Here is a 13,703-nt window from a genome sequence, read left to right as displayed (position 1 = left end):
ACTTTCAACAACAGCAATGTGGAGCTTGGGGTCAGGCCATGGCGGAGGGACTTGGACGGGAGGACCTTGAGCAGCGACAGGTGGAGCTTGGGGGGTAGGCCATGGCGAACGGGACTTAGATGGGAGGCCATGGCGAAGGGTATCGAGTTCGATGGATTTTGACTGGTTCTCACTCGAGATGAGGAGATAAGGCCGGGCAGGTGGACGGGCCCCGCCAGAACGCGTGACAGTCATAGCGTGTGATTTAAGCGAGAGAAAGTTTATCCAACGAAAAATAAACGCTTTCCTTCTAAAAACTCTATCTTTTTATTTAGATAGGCCGTCGCCACTTCAGAGGGATCCCTTCCGGCGATGGCCTCCTTGCTCCCCAAACAGAGAGGGAAGGAAATCATAGGAATGCAAACAACAACAACAACAACCATATAACAACAATTAATTCTGACTCATTTTTCATGAATGTCAAGTAAATTCCAAAACAACTTTACTCGTTACGTTTGTAAAACAACCTCGCTAAAATATTCGATTGAGTTGAATATACGCAGGCAAATTCCCAGGTACATGGCGTTTCGTGGGTGGAGATTCTCTGACGCAGGACGATGCACCATCAATCTGTGGGTAAGCGAACCAACCTGTGGTTGAAATGGTTAGGTGGATAGTGGTATCCCCAACCCATCAGGGTTCAAATCCTGATGCTCGCATTATTCCTGAATTTGTTTTCGGGTTCAAATCCTTGTGCTCGCATTATTCCTGAATTTGTTTCAGGATTTCCGGCGATGCGCTTTCAGTGGAAGGAGACGTTCCCGTCGACGACGAGGCGCCCACGATGGCTTAATAAATCTCAAGATGATATGACGGCTCAGTTTTTCGGAGGTGCTCCTAGGGGTAGGATGTCCGTGTGTGCGTTCATAGGGATGAGTGTATGCGCGTATGTATGAGCGCTTGTGTAGGCTAAAGAAAAATCTGTGGGTAACCCGTCATCTGCATCAACGGCTACCAGCGAGTCGAGCCCCCAGCTCTATCCCGCAGCAGCGATGCCCGCCACCATGCCGCTGACCATCTCCCCACCGCGCCTCCTCCACCGCCACCACGGCCGAGCCACGCTCCAGCAGCAGCGCCCCACCGCCCGCCTCGCGCTCCTCCCGCGCCGCGCCGCTCGGCTCCGCTGCGCCCCCGACGAGGTCGCGGCCACAGCCGCCGAGCCGGAGCAGCAGGGGGAGGAGGAGGAGTTCGTGCTCCTCGCCTCCAACCGCAGCGACTTCAACGAGGTCATCATGGTCATCGACTCGCCCTCCAACCGCTACCTCGTCCTCGACCCCAGCCGTAAGTATCACCGCTTGCTCGGAGGACTTGGGTTGCGTTGGTTTCTGAATCGAGTGAATTCGACCTCTGTCTCGTGCAGGGAATGTCCACAGCATTCTCCCCAAGAAGAGCGCATGGACCAATTCCTACTGGGTAGGTATCTGAACAGAATTTAGATGAGCCGACATTTACATTAATGCTCTACCATCCCCAAGTTAGTGAGTTTTTGGCAAATGAGTACATAATTGTTATAAGCATATTATCGAGCACCTGGTAGGCATTAGGACTTTTATGCTCGATGCTGCCAGTAGGGATTGGAAATGCACTCCAATCTTAGTTTTTGGTATAGGAACAGAAATGATGTTTTTTATCCCACTGGATTTTTTACACGGTCATCGCCCGGAAATATGTTTTATCGCACAGAAAAAATGTTTTAATCAGTTTCCAACACTGCTCAATTGCTCATTGATGGTATTGGTATCACCATTCATCACCAGTTGACCATGGGATGTAAGGGCTTAATTTCTTAAATGAAGGCATCCTATTATTCTTTCATCTTCTGTAATTACATACCATTTTCCCCCTCAAAGCTGCTATTGGATGTAAATTCTTATAACTTGTTTTGCTTTTGCTATCATTCAGGATGAGTTTGTCAGCCTACCTCCCGTTGTTCCACGTGGTCCTGTTGCACTTCTAGGTTTGGTAAACCCCTTCTCTGACATTTCTTAGCTATGCTCCTGTTCTTTATAAGTCATTGCTATGTGAAGCTGCTTCAGTGCACGATAAGAAAACATCCTAGTATGCTTGGGAAGGGCTTGAGGAGGAGTATTGTACATCCTACTTTAGCATTCCACCAGTTACAATGAGTCTGTGTAGAGTATTGTACATCACAATTCCTAGTAAGCACAGTAGGTGATCTATTTAGACAGGCAACATACTGTCATAGCACTCTTTATTGAATAATTAGCTCTTCACACTCTTGTAGATGTGATTCATTTCTTCTCTACATGCTTCTTTCAGGGTGCTGGGACAGCAGCACATATGATGCTAGAAGTTTGGCCCTGGATACAACTTATCGGATGGGAGATTGATCCGACGGTGAAAACTGTTCTCACTGTCCTTTCATTTGTTTACTGATCACATGACTTAAGTCTGCAGAATTTTTCCAATTAAGTCATCCAAGAGCATTAAATTTTTATAATGTTGGTTATGCTATTTGAAGCACACATCCATTACCAGTATTCTGTGACTGGTTATGCAATTACAACTATTCATGTTTTCTGGCCTCGTTTCTTGTGATTTATGCTTTTCCTAATCATACAGCCATCTGTTTATATTTTCGTAACTGAAACCCCTGCAAAACTGTATCGTTTCATGACAGATAATTGAATTGTCGAGGGATTATTTTGGTATGTCCAATTTAGAGAAGACCACGGAATTAGGTGGTTCACTTTCGGTGCGTATAGGCGATGCACTTTCCCCATCAGCTACAGTTGAAGGAGGATTTGCTGGTGAACATCTGATCTGATGCAAACATAATGCATGTTTTACTGCCTTATTGGAATTGAATTATGACATGCTTTCTAGTAATCAGTTTTTCGATAATTATCTGTAATAAATTGTAGACTCTGTGTTATTTGGTTAGTGTTTCGGATGCCTTTAATTAGCTTTTCAAAGCATTTTAAGTTTTCAGTTTTGGAAGCTGACTTGCAAGGGTTTTAGCCTGACGGTACCTTGCTCATGCCTGCAGGCATTGTTGTTGATTTATTTGCTGATGGAAAAGTCTTACCTCAGCTACAAGAAGTAAATATCCCATGCCTTTTAATTCCTTTGTTATTATTCTCTATTTCTACCATGGCTAGTTTGTACTTTTCACTATATATATTTGCCTCGTGCTCCTTCCAGAACACATCAGAGTCATATTGTTGTATGGTCTAGCATGCAGGAACCACCATAGCTCCACAACAGATATCTTTGTGCTTACGAATTTGAACTTTTATCATGCTGTGTTAATGAGTGCACAAACTCAGTTTGGTCTGGTATTCAATTTACCGACGTAGAAAATCTGACATAAAAATGCTTACACATCCCAAAGTAAATTGAGTACATGCAAATGCATAAAAGTGATCTAGGACCTCGAGGATACTCTGCTCTGAGGAGATGCTAACAAAACTTAGCTACTTCTTGCAACCTTAGCAACTCTCGTGTTCGAGAAAACATTAGTGTGTCCAAGAATACTCCGTATGATGCTTATACCAAAACTAAATTTATATAAAGCTAGCCTACTTCTGAGATTTGTAAGTTCTTGAATGCTATAATTTTTATGGAGTATTTACTTCATTTCATTTCAACAAACTACATAGTACACTCTGGTTAGCGCTGAGTTTAATGTAATGTCAACATTGTTACAGGCTGAAACTTGGTTAGAGATTGCGAAGAAGCTCATGCCAGATGGTCGAATCATGGTCAACTGCGGTGGAGCAGATACCCCTGTATCTCTTGCTGCTGACACGGGTGTTTCGTCTTGGGTCCAGAATCCTACAATCAAGGCTCTGTGCGCTGCATTCCCTGGGCAGGTAAGAGTAATAGTCACCAGACCACTGAAACTCTATATTTTTGACCGTTGGTGCAAAATGATGTCCTGCTGATGATACGACCCTATATCGCAGCTAAACTGGAAGAGGCTTTCAGAGAAGGAGAGTGTAAACTACGTCGCGTTGACGGGTCCCCTTCCAGACCTGGAGGAGTGGTCAACCTCGGTTCCTAGCGAGCTAAGCCCTAGAGTGAAACAATGGGTGCCTTGCGAGCTTGCGTGAGGATGTGCGTTTTCTTCTGGTTGCACCTTTACTTGCTTCTACAACTTTGTCTGTCTCCCTCCATGGTCCTTTTAAGGTAAGTAGTTGCTGCAGCCAATACAAACCGTACACTTGATTATTTTGAATTATGTTAATGTTGAATTGTCACTTGCTCAAGGTGTACATAAGGCCATCTGTCTGCATCTGAAGAAGTACCATATCATATCAGCACTCACATGTCCAAGGAAGGAATTGCAATGTGGAAGGTAGTCTATCTGGCTCCCAAAGCTTGAAGAACAGCAGAGCGAAGACCTGTCCGTTTAATGGAGTTGATGCGTGTAATCCTGAAACCGAGCCGAGGGAAGAACGCATCGCGCTACAGTTTTTGGCATGTCCCGCTGACCTGCTGTTGATTATCATTCATCATTCCATGCCTTCATGGTGTCAAAGTGTCAAGTTCAGACGGTGATTAGTAAGCGCGCGTTACATCCCTTTGTTTTTTTTAGGTAACAACCTGTTATTTTCTTGTTGTTTACACGACCGATTCATGCCGTGTAATGTTGTTGTTCAGCATCAGGTTCTTAGTTCTTACTCAGCTACATAATTGTTATACTCGCGGTGGCGCTGCGTAAGTCGGCCATGAAGCATTACCTCGGCAACGACGTGTGAGCTGTTTCGGTAGTCCTTTCAGTTGTGTTTGATGAACTCGTCTCCGTTTGTGTGCATTGTTTGTGATGAACTGCCACGTGATCTCGAACAAATTCTCGCGCGAAATAATTTTTTGAGTTATCCAGTACCGTTGAGGAGATCTGTTTTGGCTGAAGCTTTTGCAGCCCGTAAAACCAGTTCCGGTGGTACCGCAAACTGGTTTTACGGTTTGGGGTTTTTAGTGGATCTCTGCTAGAGCCTAGAGATGTTCTAAGCAGTAGGTTACTGCAGCCGCGTGTTGATCATGCATTGTCAGTAAAGGCGTCACTATTGAGAGTTTTGACTAGCCAAAAGAACCGGTCAATGAGATGATATTTCATACGCTGATATGAAGAATTAATGGAACAACTGCGTGATTTAAACTCTGATATACAAACATATGTTGATAAATGGAGAGGGTCTGAGGAGCGAAGTGCTTTCGCTGAAAAGACAACACTAGTAAAACGTAATGCCTGACTTATGCTCCCCTTCTTAGCGCCAGAAATTAGCATTCCTACTACCTCAATTAGGGCAGGGGACGAGGGGGAGGAGCTCTGATGTCTGGTCCTTGGGTTGCGCTTGCGCCGGAGCAAGATTAAGAGGACGTGCTTGAAGTGCCTTGCATGTAGCAACGTTCATGGATAAGGTGGGAGAGCGATTATTGCTTCGGCAGTTGTTTGATGCACGAGGTACATGAATGAACAGAAAGTGATGCACGTCTGTATCGTCTCAATATGCAGATGAAGCAATTATTCAGCATGAGTGACCTCGGATTATTAAGCTAGTACTATTTAGGGATTGAGGTAAAACAGAAAAATAAAGAAATTCTCTTGTGCCAATCATCTTATGCAGCAAAAATATTAGAGAAGTGTGGGCTTGCTACTTGCAAGCCGTCACAGACATGATGGAAGCGAGATTAAAGTTGAGTAAATCAAGCAAGAGTCCTCTGGTTGATAAGACAGACCACCGCAATGTAGTTGGAAGCCTTTGATATTTGGTGAATACAAAACCATACATATCTTATGCGGTTGGAGTTGTGAGTCGCTTATGGAAACACCAACTAAGAGGGCGTTTGTTTCCAGGGACTTATTGGTTTAGGGACTTAAAAAAGTCCCTGTAAGTCTCATCTAAACCAAACAGGAGGGACTTATAGGGACTTAAAGTGGGCATTTGGGACTTATGAAATAAGACTCTCAAGGAGAGTCTTATAGGGACTTATAGTTGTAATATGGTCTTATAGGGACTTATAAGTCCCAGGAACCAAACAGGTAGAGACTTTTTAGGGACTTGTGACTTATAAGTTGGGACTAGAAAAAGTCCTAGAACTTATGAACCAAACAGGGCCTAAGAAACATATGGCTATAGTGAAGCAAATCTTGATGTATGTCCGTTGTACAATTAATTTTGGATGTCTTTATGCGAGAAAGAGCTTGCATAATTCTTGTCATGTGGGCTATAGCGATAGTGACATGGTTCGAGACGTTGATGACCCGAAGAGCGCTACTGGCACTATATTTTTTTTCTTAGTCCAAATTTTGTAACTTGAGGATCTCAGAAGCAAAAGACGATAGCATTATCTTCATTGTGAAGCGAAGTACATTTTTGCTACTATGGCAGCTTGTCAAGGCATTTGGCATGCACGCCTACTTAATGAATTGAAAATCCAATCAGATGGCAAGGTTACACTCAGTGTGGACAACAAATCAGCAATTTCATTATGCAAGAATCCGGTTTATCACAACAGAAGCAAGCACATCAACACAAGGTACAACTTCATACGTGAGTGCGTGGAATATGGAAAAATCAAAGTGGAGTACATCGCGAGTAAAGATCAGTTAGCAGATATTCTCACTATACCCCCTCCGCAGACTAAAGTTCCTGAAAATAAGAGAGCGGATCGGCATACAAAATAGCAAAGATAGGCAACATGGTAAGGGGGTGAAATGTTGCAAATAATCATATGTTGCCCAGCAAGTGCATCTACCAGTGAACTGATTGCTGGAAATATCTAACATGCATGTCGGCAATGCACAAATATCTGGAGAGAAGAAATATCCTCATGTAGGACGTCGGCAAGGCTGCGACCTTACCATTTAAGGTAGCTAGTATTGCCAAATAAAGTTGAGCTGTCATAGTATTAGCTTCTAGCAATGTGTGTGCTAGCTGTACACGTGCAGCTCAATGCCACCTTGTAATCTCTTCTATATAAGGGTTGGAGTCCCTCAGTTGTAACCCAGCCACTCAAGCAAACTAGCACTACGTGAGCTAGCTCCTACTCCGGCGTGTGTCCCGATTGCACCGCCACCATGCCCCTAACCTTGTCCCCGCCACGCCTCCTCCTTCTCCTTCGCCGCCGCCAAGCCAAGGTCCAGGAGCCGCGCTCCACGGCCCGCCCATGCCGTGGAGCGCGGCTCAGCTGTGCCCCTGACGAGGTCGCGGCCACAGACGCCGAGCAGCAGCAGGGAGAGGAGGAGGAGGAGTTGGTGCTGCTCGCCTCCTACCGCACCGCCTTCAACGAGGTCATCATGGTCATTGACTCGCCCTCCAACCGCTACCTCGTCCTCGACCCCACCCGTACGTATCACCGGTTGCTCGCGGATTTGGATCGTGTTGGTTTCTGAATCCAGTGAGTTCGAGCTCCGTGTTTGGTTTTCTCGTGCAGGCAACGTCCACAGCATTCTCCCCAAGAAGAGCGCCTGGACCAATTCCTACTGGGTACTAATCTAAACAGAATTTAGATGAGCCCACGTTTAGATTATTACTGCTCTACATCCATCATATGAGTACCTCCTATGACGATAGAGCTTCTTTTTTTTTTGACAAAATGTATGACGGATTGACGGTAGAGCTGTTTTAACATGGCCCTTCTTACCTCAGGGGGAGGTAGTAGAGGGCATAGAATATCTGAACAGTTGAGATAATTAACATGTGTAAATATATTTGTCTTAGCCAGTCATCTCCTCAGGCCAGGTAAGGAAACGCCCCCATTTCCAAAAAAGAAAACGGAAACGCCCCCTAATCACATGGTTCAGGCCAAATAAGGAAACCTACTAACGTGTTTTCTTTACCATTTTCGTAAAAGTAATTACCCATATATTTTCCACACGAAATAAAAATATTGAGCGATATTTGTGGATGGGGACTGAACTGCCTTGTTCACTATCAATCTAACGGTTCTACCGCTTTTTACTAGTTTGATGATGGGGATAGTCCATATGCTTAAAAACCACTAAAGGCTAGTTTTAGCTTTTCTCCTTTGATGTATGGTACGGTCCGGTTTCTATAATATATATCACGTACATTAATGTTTCCTAACTGAATCAAGCCAACGAAAGTCAATTTAAGAGACATTTATGTTCAAACTTTTGGCTGCTTATGTTTTTTGTTTCAAAAATTCAAAGTGTCCAACCCTACTCGGAGGGGGAAATTTTGAGATTGACGAGGTCACCCTGGTTCTCACGACGTTATTTCCCCAGTCACGACATGTTGAACGATATGGGTTGTGTAGCCATATCCATCTCCATAAACCCTCAATAGCCACCACCGCTCCAATGCTCCCCGTCGACAAGGCCACGAGTCCCACCTTGTCCTCCATCTTCTGCTTCCGACGAAAAGTGGACCCATATATGTGTTGCAGCGTTAAAGTTAGGTCTCTTAGGGTTAGAGTTTCGTTCCCCAGCGATGGCATTGTGGTGGCGATGGTGGCGTCGTCCGAATCAAGAATAAGGTTTCCCTGGCTCTTGGTTCACCTTCTTGGTGACGATCACGTTGGCACCATATATGAGGTCGGTGGATCGTGTGGTCATTGCTCTCCTGGAGTGCTGGATCTTGCGGTGCCTTCGCGTTAAGTTCTAGTTCACCTCGTTGTTTCTTTACCAACATCTTTCTAGTTCATATCTTTACCAACGTCTTTCTAGTTCATATTAATTTCAATTATTTTTATCTATTTGTACTAATCATCATAAATTTCTAAGGTGTGGAGGTAAATATAAGTTGAAAATTAGAGCCAATGTTTGTATTTAAAAAAGTTAGGGCCTTTTTAAATATTTTTAAAACAACTCATCAATGCATTTTATGCAGCATCAAAACAGATGAAATACCATGTTCGGACCATCCTAAATCATTTTTGACCAGCGTTGCACATGTTGCATCCACATGATCCGAAACCTAGATTAATCTTGATTGAAATTTTAATTTTCAAAAGAAAATAGTTGTAATCACATCAGATAAAAATAGTGGAAAATTGTAAAATATATAAAAATAGCAAAAACATAATACGTTTTGAACTCGCAACCTAACCAAAGGCTCAATACTGGAAGAGCATGGCATTTCAAATACTTTTCCTGGCAGTTTTAGTTGTTTAGGGGGTGGCAGTTTCTTCGAAACAGCATGGCATTTTCTGGGAGGATGGCAGTTCTGAGTCTTCATTCTAGAAAATGTCATATTGCGCTAACCGGTCTGGATAAAGTGATAAGCATATTATCGAGCATCTAGTAGGATGCAGGCATTAGGAATTTATGCTCGATGCTTCCAGTGGGCCTGTTGCTCTGTTAGAGTTATAAATGTACTCCAATTTTAGTTTTCGGTATGGCAACAGAAAAGTTATTTTCACCGCACAGGATTTGTTACATAGAACCATCGCGCGAAAAATATTTTTTATCGCATAGAAAAAGTTTTAATCTCAGCTTCGAACAATGCTCATTGCTGGCATCATCATTCATCGCCAGTTGGCCATGCAATGCAAGGGCTTAATTTTTTAATGAAGACATCATATATACTTTCTCGGTCCCAAAATAACCCGTTTTGCTTTTGCTATCATTCAGGATGAGTGCGTCAGCCTGCCTACCGTTGTTCCACGAGGTCCTGTTGCACTTCTAGGTTTGGTAAATCCATTCTCTGACATTTCTTAGCCATGCTCCTGTTCTATACACATCATTGTTTCTGCGAAGCAAAGTGATTTTGTGAGCTCGGGCTCATATGATCTCAGATGAACAGTAAAATCCGAAAAATAGTAATAAAAAAACTGTTGTTTTACGCACTACTTTAGTGTTCAACCAGTTGCAACGAGTTTGTATAAATTATTGTACATTACAATTCCTAGAAAGAGCATTAGGTGATCTACTTAGACAAGCAACCGTCATAGCAGTCCTTACTTAAATAATTAGCTATTCACACCTCTTGCAGATGTGATTCATTTCTTCTCTACATGCTTCTTTCAGGGTGCTGGGACAGCAGCACATATGATGCTGGAAGTATGGCCTTGGATACAGCTTATCGGATGGGAGATTGATCCGACGGTGAAAACTATTATCACTGTCCTTTCATTTCTTTACTGAATACATGACTGAATGTCTGGAGAATTTTACCAATTTCAGTTATACGGTAGTCTTGGAGAATTTTTTGTAATGTTTTTGGGGCTTTTTTGGGCAATGTTGGTTATGCTATTTAAAGAAAACATCCATTACCATTATTCTGTGATTGGTTATGCAATTACAACTATTCATGTTTCTCAGCCTTGCTGTGTTTTCTGCTTTTCCTGATCATACAGCCATCTATTTATATTTTCATAACTGAAAAGTGAAAACCCTAAATCACTTTATCGTTTCATGACAGGTAATTGAATTGTCGAGGGATTATTTTGGTATGTCCACTTTAGAGAAGACCACGGAACTAGGTGGTTCACTTTCGGTGCATATTGGCGATGCACTTTCCCCATCGGCTACAGTCGAAGGAGGATTTGCTGGTGAACATTTTATCTGATGCAAACATAATGCATGTTTTACTGCCTTCTTGGAATTTAATTATGGCAAGCTCTCTAGTGATCAGTTTTCAATGATTATCTGTGGTAAATTTAGACTCAGTGTGATAGGGTTGGTGATAGAATACCTATAATTGGCTTTTCGGAGGCTCTAAAGTTTTTAGTTTGGGGAACTGACTTGCTCGTGCCTGACGGTACCTAGCTCATGTCTGCAGGTATTGTTGTTGATTTATTTGCTGATGGAAAAGTCTTACCTCAGCTACAGGAAGTAAAATCTCCCTTGCTATTCCTTTTTAGTTCATTTGTTATTATTCTGTATGTATTTCTACCATGGCTAGCATTTAGAGTTTATAGTTTTTCAGTACTACTTATATTATATGTCTCCTGCTCCTTGCACAACACAACAGAACCATATTGTGGTATGGTCACCGTAGCTCCACCACAAATATATTCATGGTGGTTACAAATTTGAACTGTTAGCATGTTGTATAAATGAATGCTCATACTCAGTTCGGTCTGGTATGTACTCCATCCGTTTCTAAATATAAGACTTTGTAGAGATTTCACTATGGACCATATACGGATGTAAATACTTATATTTAGAAACGGAGAGAGTAATTGGCATTGAAAAACTGACATAAAAAACTTATACTCCCTCCGTCCCATAATGTAAGACGTTTTTTTGAGACTAGCAAAAAAACATCTTACATTATGGGACGGAGGGAGTACATTCCAGAATAAATGCAAATGCATAAAAATGAAATGATCTTTATAACAGAATTAGAGGAACTGTAGTACATAAAAGATTTTGCATATTTCTACAAAAAGCACGCCCGAGATTTGTAAATTCATGAATGGTACTTTTAGGGAGTATTTACTTCACTTCGACGAACTTCCGCTGGCTCTAACGTGATGTCAACATTGTTACAGGCTGAAACTTGGTTAGAGATTGCGAAGAAGCTGATGCCCGATGGTCGAATCATGGTCAACTGCGGTGCGGGAGATACCGCCATATCTCTTGCCGCCGACGCGGATGTTTCCTCCTGGGTTCAGAATCCCACAATCAAGGCTCTATGCTCTGCATTTCCAGGGCAAGTAAGAACTTTTTTTTTACCAGAATACTGAACCTGTGTATTTTTGACTGTTGGTGCTAAATAATCTCATGCTGATGATACGACCCTACTATGTCGCAGCTAAACTGGAAGAGGCTTTCGGAGAAGGAGAGCGTAAACTACGTCGCGTTGACGGGTCCCCTTCCGGATTTGGAGGAGTGGTCAACCTCGGTTCCTAGCGAGCTGAGCCTGAGAGTGAAACAATGGGTGCCTTGCGAGCTCGCATGAGGATCGATGTACTCCCCTCGTCCTAAAATAAGTGTCTTGAGCTTAGTACAACTTTGTACAAAGTTGAGACACTTATTTTGGGACGGAGGGAGTAAGTTTTTCTTCTGTCTGCGCCTTGCTTGCTTCGACAACTTTGCATGTCTCCTCCCTCCACGGTCCTTTTCTGGTGAGTAGAAGCTTCAGTCGGTCGGCAGGTGCCGCACGGTTGAGCACGCTTGATTATTCGATGCCCTAGTTCACATGAGCTAGCCCATCTGACTTGTTGAACTATGTATGTTGGTAATGGTTGACTTGTTGCTTGTTTAAGGTGTAGTTAAGTTAAGGCCATCGACCTGCATTTGAAGAAGTGCCATATCATATCAGCGCTCACATGTCTGAGGAAGGAATAGCAGTGATCTGTCCGGCCCCAATTTATGTTCCTAGTTTGAAGAAGAGCAGAGCGAAGACCTGCCTGCATGTTGAATGGAGTTGATGTGTCTACCCCTGAAATCGAGCGAGGGGGACTTCGGAACGCACCACGCTACAATTATTTTTTGTTATGTCCCGCTGACCTGCTGCTGATTAGTACTACCTCTGTATCAAAATATAAGACGTTTTGCCAGTTCGATTTGAAAGGTAAAGATGTCTTACATGTTGGTACGGAGGCAGTACGTGCCATTCATCATCCCACTCCTTGTCTCGGCAGTGTGCCGCAAAGTGACAAGTTCATTGCCGTTGTGCAATGGCTTTCGCTGGAGGTCGCTGTTCGTTAGTAGTAGTACCGTCTGCTCACGGCTACACGTTACTTCTACACGATTGAACATCGTGCCGCGGTCGAGCTGGATGTATTGTTGTGGTTGCGTCTTCAGGTTCTTCTTACGCAGCTGTCGTGTTTGCTAGGGGCAAGAGTGAGAGAAACGCGTACGATCCGTTTTTCTGCGTCGCAGAAGGCACGCTGCTTTGCAAGATGCAACACCCACACTAGCTTTGGAGATGTATTCATTCATCTAAAATGTTACTGCTACGGTCTCTTAATTCTTGAACCAAATAATGATAACACCAGAATTCTTGAGCCAAATAAAATTGCAAAATTACATCGCAAAAAAAATTACAAAACTGAAGTGCTAGTCAGTGATAATAATGAAACAAGTGGGCCCTAATTTTTGTCGTTGAAAAAGGGCCGTCCGTTAACTAAGACTTGAAAGACAAGCCCGACCCGTGAAGCTTTTCCTCGACAATGGTGTCGAAGCGCTGTGCCATCTCCGGCGTCATATGGTTGCCACCCCTTTCTTGAAGAAGGATGCGTGCGGAAACCTGACAAAGATCCTGTTGGCGCCGGTGTTGTTGGCGCCGACGCCTCTCAACGTGTCGATTGTGCACAGCTTCACGATGTCCGCGGGCAAGCCCCAAAGCCTCCTCGGTCACCGTGAATGGCACTCCAAGAAACCACGCCGGTTCCCTGACATTGCCGGCCAGATCGCGCAACATCTCCTCGTACCGCAGGAAGAGGGCCCTCTTTCGGGCTGGCTCTGCTCGCCTGCCGGCAGCCGAGGACGTAGTCCCAGATGAGGCCGCTGGCGTGCTTGCTTTGGCATGCGTTCTCGATTCTCGAATACAGTACTGGGTGGGAGGACGTGTAGGTGCTGCCCTCTGCCGTGGCAAAGCTTTGGTAGAAGTGCCACAGGGAAACCAGCATATCCTTATGCTCCCTGCAGACGTGGACGATCTTGCAGTCGGGGTTGTGGGCGACGGACGGAGGCAGGAGGGAGTGGTGCACGTGCGTGCTGATCAGCCTGGGCAACGGCAGCGCGTCCAGCTTGCTTCCCTGGCCGGCGCTGAAGAGGC

General features: G+C 44.0%; 2 protein-coding genes and 1 pseudogene across 5 annotated transcripts; 2 read left to right on the top strand and 1 right to left on the bottom strand.

The window, feature by feature from the left end:
* Positions 1-962: 962 nt before the first annotated feature.
* LOC123093548 (uncharacterized) lies at positions 963-4,904 on the top strand. The gene is made up of 9 exons (XM_044515533.1): positions 963-1,320; positions 1,400-1,452; positions 1,942-2,001; positions 2,320-2,397; positions 2,681-2,810; positions 3,050-3,102; positions 3,711-3,875; positions 3,969-4,191; positions 4,273-4,904. Exons 1-8 carry the CDS (start codon positions 1,032-1,034, stop codon positions 4,113-4,115), a joined length of 975 nt encoding a protein of 324 aa, XP_044371468.1. The 5' UTR covers positions 963-1,031; the 3' UTR covers positions 4,116-4,191; positions 4,273-4,904.
* A 2,117-nt stretch (positions 4,905-7,021) lies between these two features.
* LOC123093546 (uncharacterized) lies at positions 7,022-12,669 on the top strand. 4 transcript variants are annotated; one of them, XR_006445387.1, is made up of 9 exons: positions 7,022-7,355; positions 7,444-7,496; positions 9,605-9,664; positions 10,001-10,078; positions 10,395-10,524; positions 10,755-10,807; positions 11,470-11,634; positions 11,733-12,045; positions 12,193-12,669. XR_006445387.1 is itself a non-coding variant. In XM_044515530.1 (8 exons), the coding sequence occupies exons 1-8, from the start codon at positions 7,088-7,090 to the stop codon at positions 11,877-11,879; spliced, it is 954 nt and encodes a 317-aa protein (XP_044371465.1). In that variant the 5' UTR covers positions 7,022-7,087; the 3' UTR covers positions 11,880-12,669. The 4 variants fall into 4 exon arrangements, 2 of the variants coding, with proteins under 2 accessions (XP_044371465.1, XP_044371466.1); XR_006445386.1 differs by having other exon boundaries at positions 12,187-12,669; XM_044515530.1 differs by having other exon boundaries at positions 11,733-12,669.
* A 246-nt stretch (positions 12,670-12,915) lies between these two features.
* The window catches only part of LOC123090279 (cytosolic sulfotransferase 1-like), a 5,193-nt pseudogene continuing 4,405 nt past the window's right edge, over positions 12,916-13,703 (bottom strand).

This window comes from Triticum aestivum, chromosome 4B (genome assembly GCF_018294505.1).
Source record: "Triticum aestivum cultivar Chinese Spring chromosome 4B, IWGSC CS RefSeq v2.1, whole genome shotgun sequence".
Classification (NCBI taxonomy): domain Eukaryota; kingdom Viridiplantae; phylum Streptophyta; class Magnoliopsida; order Poales; family Poaceae; genus Triticum; species Triticum aestivum.
The sequence above is the reverse complement of the archived record's forward strand: the minus strand, read 5'-3'. Positions and strand labels throughout refer to the sequence as shown.